At 35.9% G+C, this 27,513-nt stretch overlaps 1 protein-coding gene across 1 annotated transcript in view; it reads right to left on the reverse strand.

The window, feature by feature from the left end:
- LOC143205275 (G1/S-specific cyclin-D2) overlaps positions 1-27,513 on the reverse strand; it is a 52,325-nt gene that overhangs the window by 5,835 nt on the left and 18,977 nt on the right. The window contains exon 3 of the mRNA XM_076418472.1: positions 18,922-19,078. Coding sequence (XP_076274587.1) covers positions 18,922-19,078 — 157 coding nt within the window. The remainder of the gene's footprint in view (positions 1-18,921; positions 19,079-27,513) is intronic.

Here is a 27,513-nt window from a genome sequence, read left to right on the forward strand (position 1 = left end):
TGCCCCAACTGCTGGAATCATACCTTACAGTCAGATATTTTATTGTCAAACAGGGTGACGAATACACTGACCTACACCCAATATATTCGGGTGTTCCGTAGGGTAGTGTTCTTGGCCCATTGTTATATTAATTGTATACAGCTGACCTACCAACCTCAAGAAACACTACTGTTGGAACATATGCTGACGACACAGCGGTTTTATCATCACACGAGGATCCAATATCAGCCACAAGAAACCTCTAACCTCATCTTTAAGTCGAATTGTGGTTGAAAACGTGGCATATCAAAGAAAATGAGACAAAATCAATCCATGTGATATTCACCCTTTGTAGAAGAACTTGTCCTTCAGTAGAATGAAATAAATGAAACTTCCGCAAGCAGACAATGTTAAATATCTGGGAATGCATTTTGATCGACGTTTGACTGGAAAGAACATATATTGACAAAACGCAAACAACTTGGGCTTAAACTAAACCAAATGTTTTGGCTAATAAGGCATAGATCTAAATTATCATTAGATAACAAGGCTTTGCTGTATACGTCAATACTTAGGCCCATTTGGACCCATGGTATTGAACTGTGGGGTACTACTAGCAAATCTAACATAGATATCCTCCAGAGGTTCCAGAATAAAGTGTTGCGAGTCATCGGCGATGCCCCATATTACGTGTCCAACAAACTGATTCAGCGCGATATCCCCTTAGAACTATAACGAGTGTTATTCGAAATGTTAGTGCGTAGTAATCTGAAAGACTATTAGTGCATCCCAATGCACTCGCCAAACAGTTAAATGTGCGTGATGACAGTGAAGTGCGTAGGCTCAAACGCAAACTAACATACGAACTGATTAATAGACACATAGAGTGAAATTTAATAATTTCTAGAATAAGTTAGAATAGTCTTTAGAATAAGTTAGGATAGGCTCTAAAATAGGTTAAAATAGTATCTAAAATAATATTTAGATTATAAGTTGTACAGCAGATAACTTACTGAAGTGATCTACTATATGTCAGGATAGTCATATTATATAACTGAAACCATGTAATAATACTTATTGCCCACGGGCAGATTGTTGGCGTTCTAAGAGATTAATAAAAATATATTGCTTACTGTTTTGGTTTCTGCATGATAAAAATAATAAGAATGGTGCTAATTTGACGTGATTTAACGAACTGGGTTAATGATTTGGTTTCCAGATATTTAAAAAATAATAATATCTGTACTAATTTGATCCGAATCAACAAGCAGAAATGATCTCTCATATATAATGATTGTTCCTAGGGGTTTTGTGATTAAAAATCAATACGGTCAACTTGATTTGTTTTAAGATGGGCTATTCAATTGTTATTGCAATAATGAACATAAGTTAATTTGTTAACTTAAAATATTAAATAACTATAGTTCCTTAATATCAATGTTGCAAGTTCAATTAAAAAGGTTTGACAATTAACACACAACACATTGGATTGAATATACAACAGATCGAAAAAAGTCAGGGAAGAATACGATGATATTTCGTCTATGGCCTACTAAGATTCCTACGGCGAAGACCACAACCGTATAAGAAGCTCGACAGAAAAATCCGAACAGAAGACGAAAAAAAAAACCGTCGGTTTCTCGCCTCCCCCGTAGAACGTGTTTATGTTCGGGTGCATTGGTCTCGAAAAGGGCAGGTGTGCCATCACCCAGACGTCGTGCGTTCCCTTCGAAGCTCCGGCGACGTTCTCTCGACCGTCTCCTCGGTTCCTCGCCGCCATTGTACGCGTCCGGATCCCCTCGCGAGACCAAACGCATCTTTGAATCGCTGCCCCTTCGGTTTTTTAGCCCTGGGTCCCGGAAAAATCGACCCGCGCCCTTTTTTCCGTCGGGCCCGGGCATAATGAGATGTAAATCGAGTAACGGTAAAAAGTTTACGACGTTATAATTTGGTCGATTTGTTTGGATTACGATTTTATGTCGTGTACGCGCTTCGCAGAGGGTAAAAACGAAAAATTATGTTAATTGGGAAGCAACAGTTTGGATACAAAAGACCTTCGAATTCAATGGCGTTTATAAGTAGAGTTAGGTTGATTGATAGTGCATGCAGAATGTAGCAATTCGATTTTAATAAGGGAAACAGCATGAACTGAGTATTATTCCCATTGGTATATGTGTATATGCGTTATGGGTATATGGTATTTTAGTCAAAAAACTTGAAAAAATCGATTTTTTCTTTATATTTTCCAAGATTAACCCTTCAAAAATACGCCTTTAACAGGATTTTTCAATATTTAAATTATTTTCGGAGATATAGTTGTGTGACGCGATATCTAAACCGGGTTGTAATTAATCCAAACTTATACTAATCGTATACTAATGCAGACATTTTTAAAAATCTACTTTTTCTTAATGTTTTCAAAGTTAGAATATGTTCTTAAGTGAATATTTCAAAATTTTAATTATTTTCGGAGATATAGCTGTTTTAGTGACACGGTATCTGAAACAAAATTTTCTCAAAATTACTTTTTTCGAGAGGGTTGACATGATATCTCCAGTTCTACTAAACCGAATTACTTGAAATGATGTGAGACTTCTCTATACATTCTTCTATCGTAAGAAGTAAAACTATATCACAAATTTTTATTTTTATCATTTTTGAAAAAATTCGAAAATGTAAAAAATATCTTGTTTTTCAAAAGGACGAAAAAATTATTCTTTTAAATATATTTTAAAGTCTCCTTTAACCAATTATGGGTTTATCTGGACTGGACCCGCAGTTTAACGTGGGCTCCGAACCACGGTCCTCGGCATTAAGCCTACCGACTGGTGAGTGACCAACTTTAGAAATCATCCCAGAAGAGATCCAGTCTTACCCAGCCTGGTTACTGGCGTGACTGGGCTCATTTCCCTTGTCGGATTTTAGACGCTTGCCTAGGACAATCTCAAATTTTAAACAACCATAAATATAAATTTACGACCACACCCCAGCAGGATTCGAACCCGCGGCTATCGCAACAGTCGGAGGACCGTCCTATCGTCTTTACCACTGCGCCACCAATGATTTATTTTGTACGATAGCATAGTATAGTGGCCTCACTTCAACAGCCGGTACGTTTATGGATTTTACATTTTTTCACCTTTTTTATTATATATTGTAGAATGTCCTTTTTACCAACTAGGGTTTATTTGGCCCGAACCTACTGTTTAACGTAGGCTTCGAACCACAGGGACAATCACATATGTGAAACAATCAGAAACATTCATTTACCACCATGCCCCAGCAGGATTCGAATCCGCGACTATCGCAACAGTAGGTGGACCGCCCTCTAGCCTTACCACTGCGCCAACCAAGCCGGCACTTTTTTTATTGTTTTTTTTTTCATTTCACTTGTCAAAAAATAACTAAAATTCATTCCTCTGACGTATCAAATCTCCAATGGGTACATCTGTATTAACGCTTGAATCGAAGAATCCTCACCAGTATCTATACAGGTTATATTAGGTGGTTGCATGTATTTTATTCATCGACATATATTCGTGAAATGCGATGTATCAATGTAAACAACTGATAACAGTCCATGTAACTGTTCAAACTCCATGGTTTGACAGTTCTCTACATAAATAGTTTTACATTCAATATTATTGAATTAGTGCCGGATCTGCACCTTTGCTGCCATTAAATTAATAACATTTTTTTCTCAATTATCTTGAAACCTAATATCTGATATATCGTCCTCATTACATCGCCTTTTTCCCGTTATTAGTTTGATTCTGAAGTAGGGCATCGTTGTGTCAGTACTAGGGATGCAGAAAAAATATCGATACATCGATATTTTCTGAAAAAAATATCGATACATCGATATTTTCTGAAAAAAATATCGATATTTGACGATATTTTTCAGAATAAATTAAATATAATTGCTAAAATTGGAAGAAATTTTAGAGATATATATATTTTTATGACTAATATTTCACTATTTTTATTTTTTCTTAAAAATATCGATATTTTTTTTGTAAAATATTTTTTATATATTTTTATATCTTTTTTCTCCGATATACCGATATTTTTTTTAAATATTGATATTTTTTTCAGTGTTGACCCAAAACACAGATTATTTTTACAGCCCACCGGCATATCGGACCCGCATCCTCACCAGACATAGCGCGTTCTGATCCCCCTACTGGTTCAGGTTGATTGATGTTACATGGATTGACTGAGATGATACTGTTTCGAAATGCTGAAGAAGTGCGGAAAATTGGACCGCTGTCAAACCAACATTGTTCTTTCAATAAAGGTTGGTTAAAGGGTTGAGTTGCGTTTGATTAATATACATTGTGTTAATTTTTCTCGATAAATGACTTTTGAAGTCGAAAAAAGTACCACCGACATCGACAATTTCAGTTTTCTTCGATAATTTTTCATTGTATGTTCAGTGAACTTTCGGCGTGCAATATGGCGCCAGGAAAGCTGTATAAAAAAACGCAACCACGTCGATCACGTTCCAATACACCCCGCACCCTATATTTAGGGCCGATGACGGGTGTAAAGTAATGTCCGAAATGCATTAAAATGTTGGTCAGGTGGTGTTGGGCTGACCCCTAATCGACCTTACACTTTACGACCGAAAAATTACGCCACCCCGGATCCAGATGGCCGTGCATGGTAGACACCCGCTCACCTGAACCGTGTTAAAACAAAACAAACCCACGAACCAAAAAGCCAAATCGTTAAGTTGCCGAAAAATGAACACGTTCGATGGAATCGTTATTTTCAACAAATTGAGGATGTTACCGTTGATGCTGATGATGTTGGTGGCTGGGTATAATGACAGTGATTACTTCAGTGTCTAGATAGCCCAAGACTATAACATCTCCGACTTAGATCAATCTCATCATTTAAAAAACGCAGCAAAGTCATTTTTTAAGGTTATTTTGTTGTTTTCAAGACCTTACTATGAAAAACTGCGTATATTGTCATTTTTAAAAGCATTATCCATTACTAGCTACTAATTTATTTCATCTTTCTGAATAGTATTTGAATTCCGGGTTATTATTCGGGATACAAAATTGCAAATTACTCCAAAGCGTGGGAAAACGCAACAGTCGGCTGGCAAGATTGTGGCGTTTGTATTTTGGAATGCACATGGAACAATTTTCATTGACTACCTTGCAAAAGAGGAAGGACCATCAACAGCCACTATTTCATAGCATTATATATATATATATATATATATATATATATATATATATATATATATATATATATATATATATTTTCGTCGAAAAATGGCTGCATTTGAAGAAAAAGAAAGTGTTGCTTCACTAAGACAATTGGGCTTCGAATTGTTTCCTCATCCACCGTATTCTCGAGATCTGGCCCCCAGCGACTATTTCCTGTTCTCAGATCTCAAAAGAATGCTCGCTGGGAAGAAATTTTCGTCGAATGAAGAAGAGGTCGCCGAAACTGAAGCCTATTTTGAAGCAAAGGACAAATCGTATTACAAAAATGGTATCGAAAAGTTGGGGCGCTATAATCAGTGTATCACCCTTGGAGGGAATTATGTTGAATAAAAAAAACTAATTTTGCCAAAAAATGTGTTTTGCTATGGTAGGCACGACTGAAAGTACAGGACTGAAACAGTCGATAGTAGAAAGTATTAAAATCAATCGGACCGAAAATAACGACTGAAACAGTGGTTAGTAAAAAGTAGTTAATTACTAAACAGTCGATAGTTTTCAGCGGTAGTACTTAAGTTACAAATAATTCAAATACTGCCCAACCCTGACTGTAGCTGGTCATCTTCAGACGTGAAGTGTTACATCATGGGGCTTCGTCAGTTGTTAGGGTAAAATAAAAGGTTAATTAATAATCGTAACATTTCTTCCTAGACTCGACGAGACTTCCGGACAAGCGACCGTCACTTGAATTCCCTAACACCCTTTCGCGCCCACTTCACGGATATTTCGCAGACGTCTGGCCAACCCCCTCAGCGACGCCTCCTTGCCGCGAGAAAAAAAAGTATCGATGCAACAACCAACGGACGTTCTTCGGTTGGAAATCCCGATACGGATTAGTTTTCGGAGACACAATAGAGAGCCCCGGGTCGCCCGAGTGCACATGGAGAAAAAAAACACCTGGTGCTCCGTCTGATTTAGCCGTCGGGGCGACGAGGCTGACGGTCCGGCGAAGGGAAGATGGAGGGGACGCCGTTTAAGATTACGGTGACGACAATAAACCCGAGCCAAGAAGGAGGGAGAAAGAGACAGACAGGCCGTGGGGAGTTTAGGAAGGTTATGGTTCAACTGATATTTGGATTGATTAAATACCTTCTAGTATTATATTTCTATCACGAAAAAACAATAAAAAGAATCTTAATAACAGGCACAAGAACCTATTACTGAACGACAAAACTTTAGCACACTACACTTTTCCCATTACGACTCCTAATAAAAACAAATTTTTAGATTCTACGATTGAAGACGGTTGGTTAGTCATGGTATTCATGCAAACTTATAAGTTCTTTACGCGGAACCTATACATAAATAATAGATTTGCAGTTCGAAGGTCACGACAAAACTATAGCACACTTAATAAAAAACCTGATCAGTATTTTTGATCTTTATTTTAGTAATGAGTACAATCTCGTAATATTTTCGACAGCATTTCATATGGTTTTTAACATAATCTTGATCTAACTTTTTCCATTGGATTCACTGGATAGCATTTTCTAGTTGTTCGCCATTGTTAAATTGTGATATATACTGATAATTTTCCCTAAAATTAATTTTATTTATAAGCAGTCCAACTTATAAGCTCGACTTAAAATCATCTGATATTTTCTTATACCCATCAGGTCCATCTAATTTGTCCATGATGATTACTTTATATAGATATGTTCTTCGGCAAATTATAAGTGTTCTTTCTTATGTTTTTCAATTAAAGATGCTCTGTGTAAAACTTTCGTTCTTCTTAAATGCCCACCATCATGTAGGAGACGTTGAACATTTCTTATATTTGTTGAGGTTTCATATTTATTCAATTATTTTCTGTATTTATATTTCAATAGAGAACAATATATTAAAAAACTGTAATTTTTACTTTTATTACTGTCGGTCTATCCAAACACTTCTAGAAACTGCTAATGATACACGGAGAAGCATATCCCAATTGTCGGTTGTGGTTTAAACGTTTTGAAAACGATGATGAGAACCAAAAAATTGATTAAAAATAAGTAACAGATATCACATTTACACAACAATAACACATTCTTGTAATTAACAATAATTCTACTAGTAACTTATTTGTTTTTTATATGTTTTACGCAACGATTTCATAAATCAATACAGCCACTGAGGTCTCACATTTACTCAATTGTTTTGAACTTTTATTTTACAGAGTCTATTTCACTACAAAACGACGTATCTCGTTTGAAGTCGGTGGCGAGCCCAGACAATACAAAAATAATGTAATTTTGTGTCAAATGTACAAAATTAAATTAGGAACAAAACAAATTTAATTTGTTGATTGTACGGACTTCAAATTAATCAGTTGATAGTAGTTAAACTAATATTGTAAATAGATAAATAGGTTTAGGTAGGTATTAGTAGCGTTGGGAACTTTCCACTGAAATTGACTATCGACTGTTTAGTAATTGACTACATTTTACTATCGACTGCTTTCAGTCGCTATTTTCGGTCCGACCAATTTTATTATTATTTACTGTCGACTGTTTCAGCCGTGTCCTTTTACTTGTTATTTTTGGTTCTACTAGTTTCATTCGATTGATTTTTAACGTTCTGGCGTCCTAGCCGCGACCTTGACAAAAATGTACCCAATTTATTATTATATAGATTTATATGTACTATATAGTTTTATAATTTCTTTTTGGTAGTTTGCTTGTAAATGTAATAGAGTAAAAATATTAAAATTGTGAATGATGAATAGTAAAATATTTTTGACTGTTTTTATGGCAATAATAGGTAATATTTCGATTACTCTCTCGAGTTTTGTTGAAAAATATTTCTGTTCAATAATAAATAAAGCATTTTACAGCTTTATTTGAAAAAAGGTCTAGTAGTTATTGTGTGATTATGTCATGGATTAGTTTTTTTTATGATTAGGTATATGTTTAATTTTTATTCGGTATTTATGGTTATTGTACATCTTTAGTTTTTAGGTTTTGTTTAAGTGTTATTATCTATATTTATTATAGTATATTATTTAAAAATAACATACTAAAATACGATAAAACATTTGTGGGGTATTATTCCATTCCATAGAAAAATTCCATTCATTTTTACAGCCCCACAGAACATTCAAATATAAATTCTACTTCCTTTAAAATGAAATTAATAATTGTATGCTAACAGTATTCAATTAAATTTAGTACGTGAAGGAATATGTACATCTCCGGCTGGCGTATACTACTGTTGGAAAATATAAGCACATATAAAATTAAGTGGTCCAAGAAATTATCTCCGTCCTTTCCTCTCTCACAATTTATACAGGAAAGGATTCGTACATCTTCGCCTGACCACTAATTGAAAAAAAACATATTTAATTTAAATTAGACGCACATATTTTATTTTAAAACGTGTTTTTGTGCTAAAAATCTAAGTTTGAATATTTTTAATGTTTTGGTGAGTTCCTTATTTTTTTGAAGTCGGTTCAATTTTTTCTTAAATGTTTTATTTTTAACCTGTTAATGAATTACCAACGAACACCGAACACCTTAAGAAGACGAAAATCAAGGTGAGGAACGTCGGACAATTCTCGTCCGTATTTGCTAAACGATCCTAACAATGCCTTCGTTACTATGTAATCGATCGAAGAAATCCGTGAAAAGCGACAAACTATTCAGGGTCACCAGCTGTCACTCGGCGAACGTCTTTGTGCGCCGAACCTCTCTCTTCTTACTTCCTCGGGACCTCCTCGAGTCCTCACAATGCGGATCTTAAGGCCGCGCGCGAACAATGGGGTCTGGGGTAGGTTATAGCCGTCGCGGACACGTGCCATTTTTATCGCACCTTGACCGTGATTGTACCGTTGCACAGGGTGTTTCTGGTCGGGGATCGACCGCGATGAACACATGATTGGTTGGGGTGGTACCGTGAGACGTCATCGGAGACGACAGTCTTTGCGTAATATTGGGTTCAGTTGGTGATTTTGGACGATATTTTATGATCCTATTGATCTTTATTAAGTCTGTTTATTATACAGAATGTATACATATATAGGGGATCGACAAAATAATATGACCATGTAATATAGTATATCTTGTTGGCAACGCTGCTTCCTTGTAAAAAATGAAATGAGTATGTAACAGATCAATTGAACAGTCCCCAGCCTGACGCATAGATGGCGCTACTAAAATTAAATCCATATGTTTTTTAATTAGACCTAACCCTCAAAAGATGTGTGTATAAATTTGACAGCTGTCGGATCGTTAGTTTGTGAATTATAGCATTCTGAGTGAAGCAACTTTATTATTGTGAAAAAAAATGCATAAAAGGAGTTTCGCGTGTTGATAAAATATTGCTTTTTGAAGGAAAAAAATACAGTTGGCTTGATGCCGAATTTCCAAGGAAAATCAACAATCAAAGATTAGTATGCTAAGTTTAGATGTGGTGAAATGAGCACCGAAGACGGTGCACGCAGTGGACGTCCAAGAGGTTGTTACCGACGAAAACATTCAAAAAATCCACAAAATGATTTTGAATCACCGTAAATTGAAACTGAATGAAATCACAGACACTCTAAAGATATAAACTGAACGTGTACATCATATTATTCATGAATATTTGGGTATTAGAAAGATCTGTGTAAAGTGAGTGCCGCGCGAGCTCACTTTTGACCAAAAACAACGACGTGTTGATAATCCGGAGCTGTGTTTGAAGATGATCAAGCGTAATAAATCCGACTTTTTGCGTCGATATGTGACAATGGATGAAACATGGCTCCATCATTTCCCTCCGAAGTCCAATCGACAGTCATCCGAGTGGACTGCACACGATGAACCCGCTCCAAAGCGTGGGAAAACGCAACAGTCGGCCGGCAAGGTTATGGCGTCTGTATTTTGGGAGGCGCATAGAATAATTTTCATTGACTGCCTTGAAAAAGGAAGGACCATCAACAGTGACTATTACATAGCGTTATTGGACCGTTTGAAGGACGAAATCGCCGAAAAACGGCCGCACCTGAAGGAAAGTGCTGTTTCACCAAGGCAATGCACCGTGTCAAAAAATCCATGAATTGGTCTGCGAATTGCTTCCTCATCCACCGTATTCTTGAGATCTGGCCCCCAGCGACTATTTCCTGTTCTCAGATCTCAAAAGAAAGCTCGCTAGGAAAAAATGTTCGTCGAATGAAGAGGTGATTGCCGAAACTGAGGCCTATTTTGAAGCAAAGGACAAATCGTGCTACAAAATTGGTATCCAAAAGTTGGAGGGTCGCTATAATAAGTGTATCACCCTTGAAGAGAATTATGTTGAATAAAAAAAAATAATTATGCCAAAAAATCTGTTTTACTATGGTAGGCCGGGGACTTTTCAATTGATCTGTTAGACGGAAAGCCAATAAACAATAAATGTATATTTAAAATGAAAAAAAAAACAGAATACATGCAAGTACCCAATAATTAACATCAAATATCGATCAGCATACAGCTATTTCATATAAGTTTTAAAAAAACCATAGTGCAAACATAAATTCCAACAAGGAAATTACATCGATTGATAGACATGTTTGAACAATGATTACAAACACCACCTTCTGTTTCGTTCGTAATGAACGAAGCGATAAGAAACTAGAACATCTGTTGATCGGCGATTCCTTCCACAGTGAAAAAACCGACTTAATTTTTCTTATCTTTTATTAGGTGTCCTTCGGGCAGATGGTCAGGAAAACGAGCCGAATAGGACGGTTTTTTATTTGCTCTGCCTGACGGAATTTCGTATAAATAGGCGAACAAAGTTACTAGCCGAGGAGACACGTGATGACTCGAAGCTATAAGAAGAAAAGGATCCCGAAGAAATCGGATCTATTGAATTTCTTGCGTAGTTTCTTGATGCCATTGTTGTGAGAGACGTACCCCCGACAAATTCGAGGAATCCGTGCGATATCTTAAAAGAACGAGGGGTGGTGGCAGTCGTCAAGGTGTAGTAATAATAAATATGAAATGTGTCATTGTATTCTCCGGCTTTTTCTGCTCGGATTTGTTCAGCTTGTTTTTTATCTGGCATACCCCTACGTACATACACCTGGTGGACGGACATCGGGAGGTCCCTGCTGCTGCTGCTGCGCTGGCACGTGCCGTATCTCCATTCCTGCCGGTTTATATACGGCGTCAATAAAAACGCCGCATCGACCATGTGCAACGACGCGTTCTACACCTGGAGAAGCGGAGAACAATAACAATGCAACGCGAGCCGCGGCCATCTGCCTCGCGCGACCTGGTCCCCGGTCCTGCCCCCGAAACTGGTCCTGCGGGACGCTCTAACAGGATCTAGGTGACGCGGGGTCGTGCCGCACCGAAGGGGTGGCATTACTTTACACCGGTGGTCGTTTTTTGTGTTAAAATAAGAGGGTTGTTGTCCGTAGCTTATATAAAATTATACATTTATATGATTGTGAAACGTGCTTCAGTATTTTTTTGTTCCTTTTGTCATTACATCCTTTGTTTTTTTGGTATTTAACATTTTTCTATAGACAAAGAATATTTTTGTGTTCTGCTATCTATACTTAATTGATAATTTCCAAGTTTATTACAATAACAATTGCAGAAACATATGAACAATATTTCAAGAGTTTTTAACAATATTTTAGATAAGATGCAGAACAGATTAGACTTAAAATTAAAGAACTGTGTTGTGGTTAGTCGGAAGACACCTCCAACTAGACTTAAGATCAAAGAGGTTCCTTTATCAGCCAATCTTGAAGCCCAGTTGGACTTATGGAGAACAAATACAAGCTTGTACTAAAACATCAAACCAACTAACAATCCAACACTGCCACGACAAAAGTTTTTCGACTAATTATCAATGTTTGTCGCTATATAATCAGCGAATAATTACACGATGGCTTCGAAAACAAATGAATCTGCGAATTTATACAAGATTGCATCTATGAAATAGGATAACTAAATCACAGCAACGCGGAAGCGAATCAAGAATGAAGTGAACCAAAACGGACGAATTTGTATCATATTGATGTTATTGTTACTGATTTTAAAGTTAACTTGATTTGTCGAACAGGTCAATTGAAAAGTCCCCAGCCTGACACATAGATGGCGCTACTAGAATTAAATCCATGGTTTTAGTTAGCCCTAACCTTCATAAGATGCGTGTATCACTTGACAGCTGTCAACTGAGTGAAGCAACTTTTGTTAAAGTGAAAAAAATGGATAAAAAGAAATTTTGCGTGTTGATAAAATATTGCTTTTTGAGGGGAAAAAATACTTGATGCCAAGTTTCCGGACATTGCCCCAGGAAAATCAACCATCAAAGATTGGTATGCTAAGTTTAGACGCGGTGAAATGAACACCGAAGATGGTGAATGCAGTGGACGCCCAAAAGAGGCTGTTACCGACAAAAACATTACATCATCATATCATTCACGAATATTTAGGTATTGAAAAGCTCTGTGCAAAGGGGGTGCCTCGCGAGCTCACTTTTGACCAAAAACAATGACTCGGATTGATGACAATGATTCGGAGCAGTGTTTGAAGATGATCAAGTGTAATAAACCCGAGTTTTTGCGTCGATATGTGACAATGAATGAAACGTGGCTCCATCATTTCACTCCGAAGTCCAATCGACAGTCATCTGTAATGGACTGCACCGATGAACCCGCTCGAAAGCGTGGGAAAACGCAACAGTCGCCTGGCAAGGTTATGACGTCTGTATTTTGGGATGCGCATGGAATAATTTTCATTGACTACCTTGAAAAAGGAAGAACCATCAACAGCGACTATTACATAGCGTTATTGGACCGTTTGAAGGGCGAAATCGCCGAAAAACGGCTGCATTTGAAGAAAAAGAAAGTGCTGTTTCACCAAGACAATGCACCGTGTTACAAGTCAGTGAAAACAATGGCAAAAATCCATGAATTGGACTTCCAATTGCTTCCTCATCCACTGTATTCTCCAGATCTGGCCCCCAGCGACTATTTCCTATTCTCAGATCTCAAAAGAATGCTCGCTGGGAAGAAATTTTCGTCGAATGAAGAGGTGATCGCCGAAACTGACGCCTATTTTGACGCATAGGACAAATCGTAAAAAAATGTGTTTTACTATGATAAGCCGGGGGCTTTTCAATTGACCTGTTATACCGACGAATAACCTACAAACCAACGAATCATCAGGGTCAATTTGATAGTTCTTGAAACATATCAGTTAGCGCGTAAGCAAAGAGAATATTACCTCAAAAACAAACATCTATGCTCAGAGCAGGATTTGAACCTGCGATGTTCTTGGCTCAAAATAGACGAAGAAGTCCTGAAATGGAACTTGAGGATTTTCCTAAATAAAATAATTGTGTGGCAAATCAGAATGTTTAAAAATGTATGTATTATTGAACAGAACTAATTTTCATAAAAAAAACGACTTATCCAAGACCCCAATAATTAAATAAATAAGATAAATATTCCCGTATTATATTCGATCACATATTTCATCGAAAAATAAACAGTTTTGAAACGTAGTACTGCAATAAAACCATTAAAAAAAAAACACGGTTATATTGATATTGATACTGATTTATTTTCAAAATAGTCGAAAATGCGCACTCATATATTCTATATAGATAAACAAACACGTGATAGCATGCTATGCAGTATTTTAACTAGTAAACCTTGACAGTATTTGTACGTTTCCATTTCTAGCTTAACTAGCACGTGTTTTACGTAACGTGAACCTCATTATTCGTCTAATCCTGCTGCGTTTAACCCTAAAGGGGTCAAACTTTAAAAAAATAGCGCAGCACCTTGACCGAAGTTTTGTACAACCCTTCTAGTATTACAATATAGCGACATTATATTACTACTATCGGACGTCTAACCAAACTAGTCCCTCGCCCCGTATTTTTGTTCGTTTGTTCAGCTTCATTATAATCCAGACTTATTCCTGTCGCTCGTGTGGAGTTATGTGCGTTTATACTGAAGTAATAATTAGTGAAAACGAAGGCTTGTATTATTACAACTTCCAGGACCAGTAGTGGTACAATCAATCAATCATCATTGACCACAGGGGCTAAAATAACAATCCTTTGCCCTCTGTACCGTTGGCATGTCCTATCCACCCGTATTATAGGGGTGGGTGGATGATTTTTCCCTCACCGTAACTTAAAAACGCGTGAAAAATTCAATATAGAGGTGCACAAAACTCATATATGATTTAAAATTGCAATATATCATGATAACAATAGTAGAATTAACTATTCTCGATGTTTTCAGTGGGTTATTTATGTTGAACTCTATTATTTTCTTATTTATTTATCATACAAACGCATTATCTGAGTCTATATATGAACTACAGAGTCAATGTTTGTAATCACGGTTAATAACTTTTATTTAATTGAAGAATTGAAATAGAAATGTATTTGAGATAAAACTTCTTCTTCTGATTCTGAACTTCAAACTAACTCCTATTATTGTGGCCTAAACTGACATAACCTTCAACATCATACCGAACATTCAAAATCATAATGATGAAAAAATAATATCACTAGATGTATTAATAAAACTTTAAACAATTGCTGAATGAACTGAAGCCATATACATTGAAATCAGGTTGTAAAAACTGAAGTAAAAATTCTATACTGAACGTCAAAGAATCTGTGCAGATCCAAACTTTAAGCTACTGATGAATATTACAAAAACTAACTTGTAAAATTCATATTCTGTTGACGAACAATGCTTGAAAGAGTACCGAAAAGTTGCCTGTATTAACTGAAATAATCTGAGTGAAGGTTTACGAGTTATATATTGGTTTTATAGATGCCAAGCCAAAATAAATTGTGAGCTGATCTGTCACAACATTCAACATCATACCGATCATACAAAATCATAATGATGAAAAAATTAATATCCCTAAATATCTTAATAAAACTTTAAAAAGTTGCTGAAAGAATCCGTATACACTGAAATCCGGTTGTAAAGAATGAAGTAAAAACTATATACTGACAGATCAGCGGCACATCTGACGTTACTTTTACTGTCTAGCGACACAATTAGATTCTGATCATATAGCTGTCCAAGCATCATGGTTATTCCCATTTCAGTATTGTAATAAATGTGTAGGATTTTGTGACAAAGTTTTATGGACAGTTATTTCTTCGCTATTTTAACGGTGAAACAAAATGATTTTATATAAAAATTTTCGTGTGAATTCCTAGTGAATATTATGTTAAGCAAACGCGTCGAACATGACGACTTAATTAATAAATTAAGTTTGGTGGAGACGAATTAGAGGAACACTTCAACGAAGATATGTGTCAAATGGCTAGTCGGTAGGATTTCAGAGAAAAAAAGAACTGCTCTCTTTTCTCTTTCTGCTATAACGAACACAGATATTATATCAAGAAAAAAGACAGATTGGTGTTGAATTTTTCAAATACCTAGGGCTTCAGTAGTACATTTAAGTAGTACTTTAAGTACATTTAAACAAAATACATTTACTATTCAGTCCAAATCTTATAAGAAATAAATCTAAATAAAATGACATTTGATTTTGAAGTTGGGTAAGAGATTTATTGAACTATTGAAACCAGTTGAACATCATTTACGCTATTTGTGTCAAATATCATCATTGAACGCTATACAAGTATAAAAACTGTAGTTCATACGATATAACAGATACAACGAGCAAGTTTGCGCTCATCAGGATCTGTAGAAAGATTGTTTTTTTGTAGCAGATTGTATTCATTGTGTTCGTCAAAAAGAGGCTGATATAAAAAAATTCAATTGAAAAATCCCCGGCCTACCAACTTTTTTATATTCAACATAATTCCCTACAGTTATTATAGCGACCCTCCAAGTTACCAATACCATTTTTGTAGTACGATTTGGCCCTTGCTTCAAAATAGGCCTCAGTTTCGACGATCACCTCTTCATTCGACAAAAATTTCTTCCCAGCGAGCATTCTTTTGAGATCTGAGAACAGGAAATAGTCGCTGGAGGCCAGATCTGGAGAATACGACGGATGTGGAAGCGATCCGAAGCCCAATTCATGGATTTTAGCCATCGTTTTCACTGACTTGTGACACGGTGCATTATGCTTGGTGAAGCAGCACTTTCCTTTTCTTCAAATTCGGCTTTGGAGCAGGTTCATCGTGTGAAGTCCACTCGGATGGCTGTCGATTGGACTTCGTAGTGAAATGATGAAGCCATGTTTCATCCATTGTCGCATATCGACGCAAAAACTCGGGATTATTACGCTTAATCATCTTCAAACACTATTTCAAATTATTAACTCGTCGTTGTTTTTGGTCAAAAGTGAACTCCCGCGGCACCCATTTTGCACAGAGCTTTCTCATACCCAAATATTCGTGAATGATATGATGTACACGTTCAGTTATAGAATATCTTTAGAGTGTCTACTATTTCATTCAATTTCAATTTATGATCATTCAAAATAATTTTGTGTATTTTTTTTCGTGTAATGTTTTCGTCGGTAACAACCTCTTTTGGGCGTCCACTGCGTTCACCGTCTTCGGTGCTCATTTCACCACGTCTAAACTTCATACGCATACCTATCCTTGATAGTTGATTTTTCTGGGGCAGTGTCCGGAAACTCGGCATCAAGCCAAGTTTTTGCTTCAACTGTATTTTGTCCCTTCAAAAAGCAATTCCTTTTTATCCATTTTTTTCACAATAACAAAAGTTGCTTCACTTAAAATACTGTAATTAACAAACTAATGATCCGACAACTGTGAACTTTATACACCCATCTTTTGAGGGTTAGGGATAACTAAAACATATGGATTTAATTCTAGTAGCGCCATCTATGTGTCAGGTCGGAAACTTTTCAATTTACCTGTTGGTCTGCGGTCTGATAATTTTACTACAACTATAAGCTATTAAGACGGGACAACTACCATATATATCTCTTTGGTCGTTTTACCAGGAGGGTGATGTTATAAGGATACAAACCAGTGCTTAAAATTAAGGGTTTCGTACAAATTAAGAGTCTTTAACTTCTGTTCGTAAATATAAAATAATTTTAAGGATTTGATTTAAATGCTACAAGTTTCATAGTATATATAGTAATGACATCACAAGCAGTAACTGATATATTTTTACTATTTGATACTAATCGATTATTTATATGCTCAACTGGTGTTACACATAATTACAAGCACTCACAGAGGATAATTAACAGTTAATTTTACGAGAATGCATTGATAAAATGACACCTCTCACTTAGGAGACCCGTTTTTTTCGATATCAAGCGCCATTTAACGGACGCAGCGGGCGCCGGCTACCAAGCCGTCCATTTCGAATCCCGCGATGGTTGAAAAAAAAGCGAAATCCGTCGGAAAAAAAAAACACGGGACGGCCAACAGCTCAAGGTATCGGATTTCTAACGGTTCGAAATGGTTTCGTGCCGGCCGTCGGGACTTATTTTTTCCTTATCACGGGGTCTGGAGCGACGACGGTGACGCGAGACATCGTAACCCCCCTGGAATTAAAATTAATTACCACCATCATGAGTTAGTCGGGATGACGATCGCCGAAAATTGTTTCTGACGCCCCCTTTCGCGGCCGGTACCTGCAGAAATTAGATATCCCGAGAGCAGCGTTGCCAACTCGTGGGAAATTTCCTAATCTCGTATTGATCAGTTATGGATATCAATTTATGGTTGCCCTTTGATTCTATACGCCAAAAAAACAAACTATTTGTCCTTTGAGCAAAACCATTCATTCAGCCATTGTTGCGAAGTTGATAGCCGGACAGAATATGTTATTCCACAACATCTTCGGGTTTGGAGTAACGTATTCTTAGTCAGACAGGGCAAGGTCTCGAGAGTATGGCGGGTGCGATAATATGACCTCTACCCAAGTGCTTTCAACGTTTCCTTGTTTCGTTCTAAAAAATAATTTTGAGGGGAATTTATGGGAAATCAGCGAATGTTTCTCCTCAATTTGGAGAATTTGACAAGATGGCATTGGCAACACCGCTCGAGAGAGAAAGAGAGAGGAAAATAGGAGTATAAAAAAGTACTTCATCTTACCGCATCGGGTCGACCGTAATTTTGGTTTTATCTAAACGGTCGATATGATGGTGACTTAATTATTACAGACCTTCAGAACACTTATTTCAAATAAAACTACAGATAAATAATTAAACCTTCAAAATAATGTTAGTTGATTTTATACTATCTCTCATCAATATTATTTATGTTAAAGAGGGTAGATCAGTGCATATTGAACTGATCAAACCAAAAGTTCGTTGGAAGGAGCACAGCAAAAAGACAATACAAACAAAATTATTAAAAATGTATAAAAGCTATAAGGTTCCTATGAAAACACGAGGAATAGTTAAATTTATTATATTTATGATTAAAATAGTTTTTAAACCCTACGTTGTGTCATTCCTATTGGCCAATTCCCAGTATTCTTTGACAGAATCTATAACGACAGATGTGGCACTTATTAATAATACGCTGATGCCTGGGAAAGGTGAAAACCTCGAGATAATACCGGAAATTATGGCTGATTGTCATGATTCAACCTTAGGCTACATTATCAGCGGACCCGGCACCGTGTGATTAGCTTCTATTCGCGATATATTGAAACCGCCGATCTGCTAATCAAAATAAGCGAAACTATAAGATAAAATTCGTGGAAAGACCCGAAGACTAAACCGGAGAAAGCTGATAGTAAATTTCCGGCAGTTTTTATAAAAAGAATCTGTCCCGTCAGGAAATAATCGAAGAAACTTACCAGTCGAACAGATCGAGATGAGGGTGTGCGCGTGTCTTCGTAACAGATGACTATCGCTTCCCCAGGAGCACCTCTCTATCACTTGATCGATGTAGTCGAAGCCCGTTACGGCCGATAGGTTGTACTGCAACTTGGACAACACCAATTGCTCCCAATTCTGTAAAACAAAAGGAGAAAAACAATTACGTTAGTACGACCGACAGCATACAGGGGATGAATAAAATAATACAAACATCTGACATATAACAGGTCAATTGAGATATCCCCGACCTACAATAGTAAAAAAAAACACACTTTTTTGGTAAAATTACTTTTTTTATTCAACATAATTCCCTTCATGGGTGATACACTGATTATGCGGATTTTTCGATACCGTTTTTGTAGTACGATTTGTCCTTTGCTTCAAGATAGGCCTCAGTTTCGGCGATTACCTTTTCATTCGACGAAAATTTCTTCCCAGCGGGCATTCTTTTGAGGTCTGAGAACAGGAAATAGTCGCTGGGGGACAGATCTGGTGAATACGATGAGGAAGCAATTCGAAGCCCAATTCATGGATTTTTGCCATCCTTTTCACTGACTTGTGACACGGTGGATTGTGGCCGTTTTTCGGCGATTTCGTCCTCAAACGGTCCAATAACGCTATGTAATAGTCGCTGTTGATGGTCCTTCCTTTTTCAAGGTAACCAATGAAAATTATTCCATGCATGCATCTCAAAATACTTGCCAGCCGACTGTTGCGTTTACGCACACTTTGGGGCGGGTTCATGGTGTGCAGTCCACTCGGATCACTGTCGATTGAACTTCGGAGTGAAATGACGGAGCCATGTTTCATCCATTGTCATATATCAACGCAAAAACTCGGGCTTATTACGCTTAATCATATTCAAACACGGTGACTCAAAATCATTTTGCGGTTGTGTGGATGTTTTCATCGGTAACAACCTCTTTTGGGCGTCCACTTCGTTCACCGTCTTCGGTGCTCATTTCAAGCCGCCTAAACTTAGCATACCAATCCTTAATGGTTGATTTTCCTGGGGCAGTGTCCGGAAACTCGGCATCAAGCCAAGTTTTTGCTTCAACTGTATTTTTTCCTTTCACAAAGCAATATTTTATCAACACGCGAAATTCCTTTTTAAGAATTTTTTTCACAATAACAAAAGTTGCTTCACTTAAAATCTTATAATTCACAAACTAATGATCCGACAGCTGTCAAAATTATACGCGCATCTTTTGAGGGTTAGGACTAACTAAAAACCCCATGGATTTAATTCTAGTAACGTCATCTATGTGTCAGGTCGGGGACTTTTCAATTGACCTGTTACTATAGTACACTAGTGGAAAAGATCCCAACAAGTGGCCGGACAAAGCCTAAGGACAAGCAATTAATAAATGGTTTGCAAAATATAAAATACATTTTGAAGATACCATGTTAAAGAGTGACGTATTTCAAATTGTTACTTGATAAATATAAATGAATTATTTAATTGTGTTTTATGTAATTTATTTTTAAGAATGAGCCTGAAAAAAGTTACACAGTAGATCAGGTGACTGAAAAATATGGCAAGAGTGTAACATCTTCCTCCATATCACTGAATATTCAATCAAATCGAATTTTTATGAAATGGGGTAAAGAATTACTACAATGGACATGCAGGTCCTGAAAGATATACAGGTAAGAACTGTTCGGATATGTGCAAAGATTTGTGGAAAGTGGATTGTTTACAATAACACCATCAGACACACAGAAGAAATTGAAAAATGGTGGAATTGTGAACTAGCGTTAGATTGGAAATTAACAGCTAAGTCAATGACTTGCATAGTAGCTTAAACAGTGACAACGCCTAAATAAGACTTTCTGAATGTAGGATTATGGTTCAATGCTCGGCAACTGTCACCAAAAAAGGGTGATGAAAGTGGAAACTATAGTATATCAGTGGAAAATCGTATTACAGAATGTGAAATATGTATGTGCATTGATAGGAATGTAATATATTTGACGTGTAATTGTTTAGAATATACCTGAGCATTAGGTTAAAATGCATGCGGAAAGAATGATTATTAACTGTTTTACAGACATGGTAAATGCTTTAGGGAGAATGCAGTATGTGTTTCTACTTTTATGAAGAAAAATGTACACAAGTGGTAACAGAAGAAACACAGTGATATTAGGACAACTTGACAAGAAAACACAGCAAAAAATAAAAAGGCAACTATGCTCTCAAATGAAAGTAATAAATATATTACTTAGGTCTCCAGGAGATCCCATAGGTGTTTTGGATATGAGTTATATAAATATAGTACCACAACTCTAACCAACAAACTATTGTGGATATTTAATTAATTGTACTTTAAGTCCATCGATAATATATGCATTAGATGTACTATAATGTTAAAATAAATTATATTTTATAACAGTTTTGTTTTAGATTAGAGTTAAAGTCAAAATTTAGCTAACGTGAGTTCACTGTTTTATTGGATAGACATATATCGCGTGGCGTTCATGTTATTTTGTCTATACCCTGTAGAAGGCCTTCGTCGACGTATTTCCAAGGTTCGTGCTGGTGCTGGTGCTAGTATGTCGATATGTCGTCGCGTTTCCGAGAAATCCCCGCCGATCTCATATGAGGTTAATGAGATTTCGCCGGCTCCATTCAAGAAACGGTCGGCTTTTGTTTCCTCGAGATACGCAGCAACGTTAAACGAATGATGTCACCGGCCAAAGATTCGTGTGAATGTTATTATTTGCGGAGTAGAGTATATCTGTTACGTACGCATTATCGGATTCGCTTTCCTTCGCCGAAAAAAGGGGGAACGAAGAACGACGGGTCGCTTGCTATTCTAGACCAGGTCGTCGAGATGGACAAGGAATTTATGCAATTCACTATAGTTAGCCGTTAAAATCCGTCGCCTATTTACCGTATTGATATATTAGGTTATCACTCGGTACCGCTGATCCTTTTTTGTAACAATCCGTCGTTTTTTTTTGTTTGTTTTTGTTCAGTCGACGGCGGTGGTCATATGGAAGAATAGTTTCATTCGGTTTTAGCTGCTCGTCATACAATACATCTTGCTGGTCTCACCATATGTACAGTCATAAGATTTTATGGCCTATATCTCGCCAATGTGTCGATGAGGTCTAACCCATGGCATTATGCGCTTAAGTTTGGCATGGTAGATCCTCTTTTGTAAGAAATACTTTTATTTCTTAGTAAATAAAATATAAATGTTCAACAAAACATTATACTGGTCATTATCTTGATAATATAGGTAATTACAACGGTGATTACAATAACATTCGTCTACCAACTACGTCAACAAGTACCCTTAGAGAGACTCTAAGAAACTAGATAAGTGAAAATTGATGCAGAAGTTTGAAGGACAAATCAGATCAGTGAACGAAAGTGATGCTTAGTGACGGAGATGAACTGGAACATAAAGACTAAAGATGATATAGTTGATGTGAACGTATGATAGTTTCTTAGAGTGTCTCGAAGGGTAACTGTAGAGTCAAAAAACAGAGAAATATTTTATTAATCATCGTTATTCTGCGAAAAAATATTTTTCTTTCCAAGGTTTTGGTCATTATAGGCGTTAAGTTTAGAGAATTTAAAATTAATCGAAGACAGAACCATGTTTTGGCTTTGCCTCACTGGCTTGCAACTATATTTTTTGCACTTTGGAATATTTTTTTTTGATAACATCTTTAATATAATATACATTAGATACGATTAGTACAATCTTATAAAATGATTTATTACTACATTTCATTTGTAGTTGGATTAATTCACAAGCAAGACGAGTGCGAGAAAATACATCAAGATGTATTCCTCAATTATAACAACTTAATCTAAAGTTTACACTAAAGGTATACACTTTATATAAGTTCTAAGATATGTCTAAAGCATAAGTTCTTGGGGAAAAGAAATACTACCCTGCAATATTCCTGGACATCTCGCAGGTAATTATGCCGAAAAAATAAAGATAATGTTATGATTGATATAAATAAAATGTTTTGAGAATATTTGAACCAAAGAAAATAAATAAGATTTTAAGTAAAAGCCCTATTGGCCTGATTTAACTGTAACTAAAAAACCGCTTCAAAGATAGGGAAATACTTGTGTATGTTATTTCTTTATAAATCCTTTATTTTTAACCTAAAATGATAAATTTCTTTAAAATTAACACAGAAAGGGTTATGTACATTTTTATATAACATGTGTAATATTTTAAAACGATTTAAGAACATTTTGGAACCAACATAAAGTCAAACTTCGACAGATGAATGTGGATTTCAGAACAATGGACTAACATTCTAGTTTTTGTGGGACATATAATAATATTCCTGGACGTCTCGCAGGTAAGAGTATAGAGTACAATAAATGTAGATATTTTTTATAATTTAAGCTCCTGCCTTAGAAATTAGGGTTGTTACAAAGAAATGTCGATATGGTTAAAAAGAAATATCGATATTTTTTTAAATATTACTTTATCGACATTTTTCTCCATGGCGGATATTTCTACTCGCAAGCGTTTGAACCAGTGTGGATTCATGAGACTAATCCACAGCAGGAGGAGGTTATTGCCAATCACTGGAGTCGTATTTTTCCGAAAGAACTTACAAAAATGACTAATGATCTCATAAATTACACAAAAAAAAATGAAGGTATATTATACGTCAATAGTGACCAGTACCTATCGATAACCCTACATGTATTTAGCAGACAAGAACAGCGCATCACATGTGAAAAGTGACCATGTGACATCCATCATAACCCCATCGATAGTCGACAACCATTTTCAACACGGCCGTCCGGCAATTAAACGACAAATTACCCGAAAACCTGCATGGGAATGTCCAATACGCTCATGCAATTTGATCATTATCGATACTTGTGGTGGCTTCATCGGACAGAATCCCTACGACCGCCACGAAATGAAAAAAAAAAAAACGCACCGGCCACCGCATTTCTAATTACCGCGACGTCTGTTCTAACCCTATCCGTGACAAATTCGATGGTCACCACCATATTTATGTAGCGGAATGAGAAACCTATCCCGGTTAACTCGAACCCGATACTAATAGAATAATAGGATAAGGAAAACCGGGAATAAACATCCAGTGGCGTGTCATATACAACGAAAATTAAGTGAACAAAAAAAAATTTATGAATTTGAGAAAAATACTGTTTTTATCTGACGAAAGATATTGGTGCAAAAAGTAGAAAATACATTTTTCGAGCGGCCGTAATGTAATGAAAAAAATTGTTTATTTTACTTTAGTAGATAGCACTGGTCTAGATTAAGAATGTTCTTTTATTTTTTATTTCAATTAACTAGGACAATTGCAACCGTCCAGTGTGGGTCCGCCATTTTTAAAAAATAAATATCTAGTACAAAATGGATAATAAAAATATTGTAAAATTCTTAAAATGCATGTTTCTAGATTAGAATACGGTTAAATAACTTATACCCTAGAATACAATATTATAATCACGTGTCATTGACGATCTTATTTAACGAAAACCTTAAGTTGTTGTTAGAAATAACAGTAGATATTTGCATTACTTATACTTATATATGACTCAACAGTTTTTCAAAATTAGTAACGTTAATTTACTTTAATTTTCAGTAAAATTTCCCTGAACATATGATTCTGGGATATTTATGGCTTAATACAATAAAAATGTAATGATTATGATTATATGTCACACAGACACTAGGCTATAATTCCACTTCTACATTTTTCTTCTTTTAAAACGTTATGAAAGATTCTAGATGTTATAAACCTTTCTATGTTAAATTTAAGGAAAGTCATTATGTCAGGTTAAAAATAAAGGATTTACATAAAGAAAATAATATGTTTTTATATGTTAATTTATGTAAAATATTACATATATTTTGCTTTGAGTTTCTAATATACACGGGACATATTAAAAAATTACTCTGATATTGTTGATTATCACTACATAGTATAAAACAAAGTCCTGTCCCTATATCCCTATGTGCGCTTAAATCTTTAAAACTACGCAACGGATTTTGATGCGGTTTTTTTCAATAGATAGAGTGATTCAAGAGGAAGGTTTATATGTATAATACATGCATAATATACTAAGGCAACATTGCTAATTTTAGAGGTTTCTAACGTGATGTCGTAAATTAACCTATTTTTTAGGCTTATTTAGCAATTAGCAAAAACGCAGCCTAACCCTACGAGTTAGGTCAAATTAATGTACTACAGTATTGTACACCATAAAAAGGTCTACAAAAAAGTCCGCGATGGTATATGTTTATCTTTTAGGGATAACCCACATTAACCATTTTTATTGTTTACTTTTTACGTGAGAAAATGGCTTATTTACGAAGCTATTTTAAGCAATACGGCATTAATCCTTATCGAATTAAGTACCTTAAATACAGTGTGCAATTAATATAGATCAATATGGTTCCTTACAGCATGTAAATTAAACAAATATTTTCGGAGATATTACAACTTTAAAATTTGCGTTTAAAAATGTGTAATGTAATAAAAATTGTATGAATTTAGATATTCCAAAGATAGCAGGAAATCGTCATAGTAAGTATAGTGGAAGAGGAATTGTTTTACTCCAAATTTAATGCGTGCAGGCCAAGGGCAGTAATGAATGAACCAAAAATACTGGATCGATTTTAATCATGTTTTCATTGAGTGACATAGGCATATATATTTTATGCCCGTGCAAAGTCGGAGCGGGCCGCTATGTTTTTATATACAACGTTCATATTTTTTCGGTAGTGTATTTAATTTAGTATCAGCATTGCACCCGTGCGAAGCCGGGGCGGGTCGCTAGTAATGAATACAATTGAAAGACTATGTTAGGTTATGATAAAAGCATAAAAGTTTTATAATAAGAATCAGAAGAATTGGATGTTTTATTCAAATTTTCTCTTCGACGTCATAAAATATGCCTATATTTGCCAATTATTATCAAAATTATTCGTTATATCGCTAGTTCGAAATACTAAGGGAGATCAAAGATAGTTAAATCTGAAAAATAAGCTGGATGTTGTCCAAAATATTACAATAATAATTTAAATTATTGTTTTACCAATCTGGAGATAAAACATGAACAAACTTTTGCACTAAAACTTTACACTAAAAAAACGAAGTTCCATAATTAATTACCGATGCTTCATAACCAACGAAGAACTGTACGATGACCTCGAAATCAAATGCATTTACGAAGTTATCCAAGATTTTGCCCTGAAGCCTGAAATAATAATAATAAGTAATTTGTAAGTTAAGATTATACCAAGCATATCTAATGCAAGATGTAGTTAATTTAAAAAAATATTAAATTTAACAATGACACTTCGGTTATGTTCTTGTAGAAGTTGAAATATTAAAATGGTGTGGAATATATTTGATCCGCAAACATAGAACAAACTAGTATCATAACAACTGATATCTCGTGGAATTTTCATTTCTGTTTGGATGCTGATATCGATAGAATGTTGACTTAAACTTGAAACCGAAATACTCGACTTACATTTAATTATCTTCTAGTGTAATTTCGCAAAAATAAACTCGGTTTAAGTGGTGGGAATTTAACGTTTAAATGCCCTATTTTCGCCATGAGTTCTTACATCATTCAATTCGCTAAACGAGCCATTTAACGGGCTATTAAATGATTCATCGGCACGGTTTTATTTCAGACTGATATACGCCACTGTCGCGACGCCGTTAAGAAAAGGGTATCGCACAAATAAGGGCCCCCGAATACAATGCGTCTCGTCTATGGGAATGCAGAAGGGCAAAGGTTGCGGTCTGATCCGCTCTAACCCTGTCTAGCCGAACCGCGTCGCGAATCGGTATCGCCTCGCCAACTTGATTAACAACATTGTCATTCGCTAAAACAAGCGAACGGGACCTTTTCATATGTAAAATGTTTTGCGAGTATCTACACCAGGCGAAATACGTAAGATTTCTGATAACATCGAGAAAACGAACCAAAAAGTACACAGATATCGTTCCGTAAACGTCCTATTCGCAAGATTTAGCTCCGTCAGGTTTCTGGACATTTGGTAAACGCCAAAAAACTCTTCAAAGATAGGAAAATACTTGTATGTTATAACATCTCTAATATTTTACAACGATTTGAAAACCTTTTAGTCCCAACATAAAATCAGACTTCAGCAGAAGGATGTGAACTTCAGAAAAGTGGACTTCAAGTCCTAGTTTTTGTGTGACACATAATCTAAATGGACATCAAAATTAAATTAGACTGAAAGCTTAAGCCACTAGTAACATATCTTAATTTAATCTAAATGGACATCCAGGTATTTCGCTGATTCTGCTTGAGAAACCGGATATACTTCAAGTGATTAGGTCTTTTCATAGCAACATAAAATTGGCACGGGCAGATTTCGAGCTATGAAGCTTTATTTTTCCAATAATTAGTCCACCTGTGGATCTTTCCATAGGTCCAAGCTGAGAAATGTCTAGTGTCATAATAGATATGTCGTCAGCAAATGTTCTAAGTACTGTTTCTTGAATTGTTGTGATACAGACAGTATAGGTCAGATGGAGAGGGGTGTCGGCCACCACCACCAAAT

Source organism: Rhynchophorus ferrugineus, unplaced genomic scaffold, assembly GCF_030347505.1.
Source record: "Rhynchophorus ferrugineus isolate W39M unplaced genomic scaffold, kcgeb_rfMv2 rfM11, whole genome shotgun sequence".
Classification (NCBI taxonomy): domain Eukaryota; kingdom Metazoa; phylum Arthropoda; class Insecta; order Coleoptera; family Curculionidae; genus Rhynchophorus; species Rhynchophorus ferrugineus.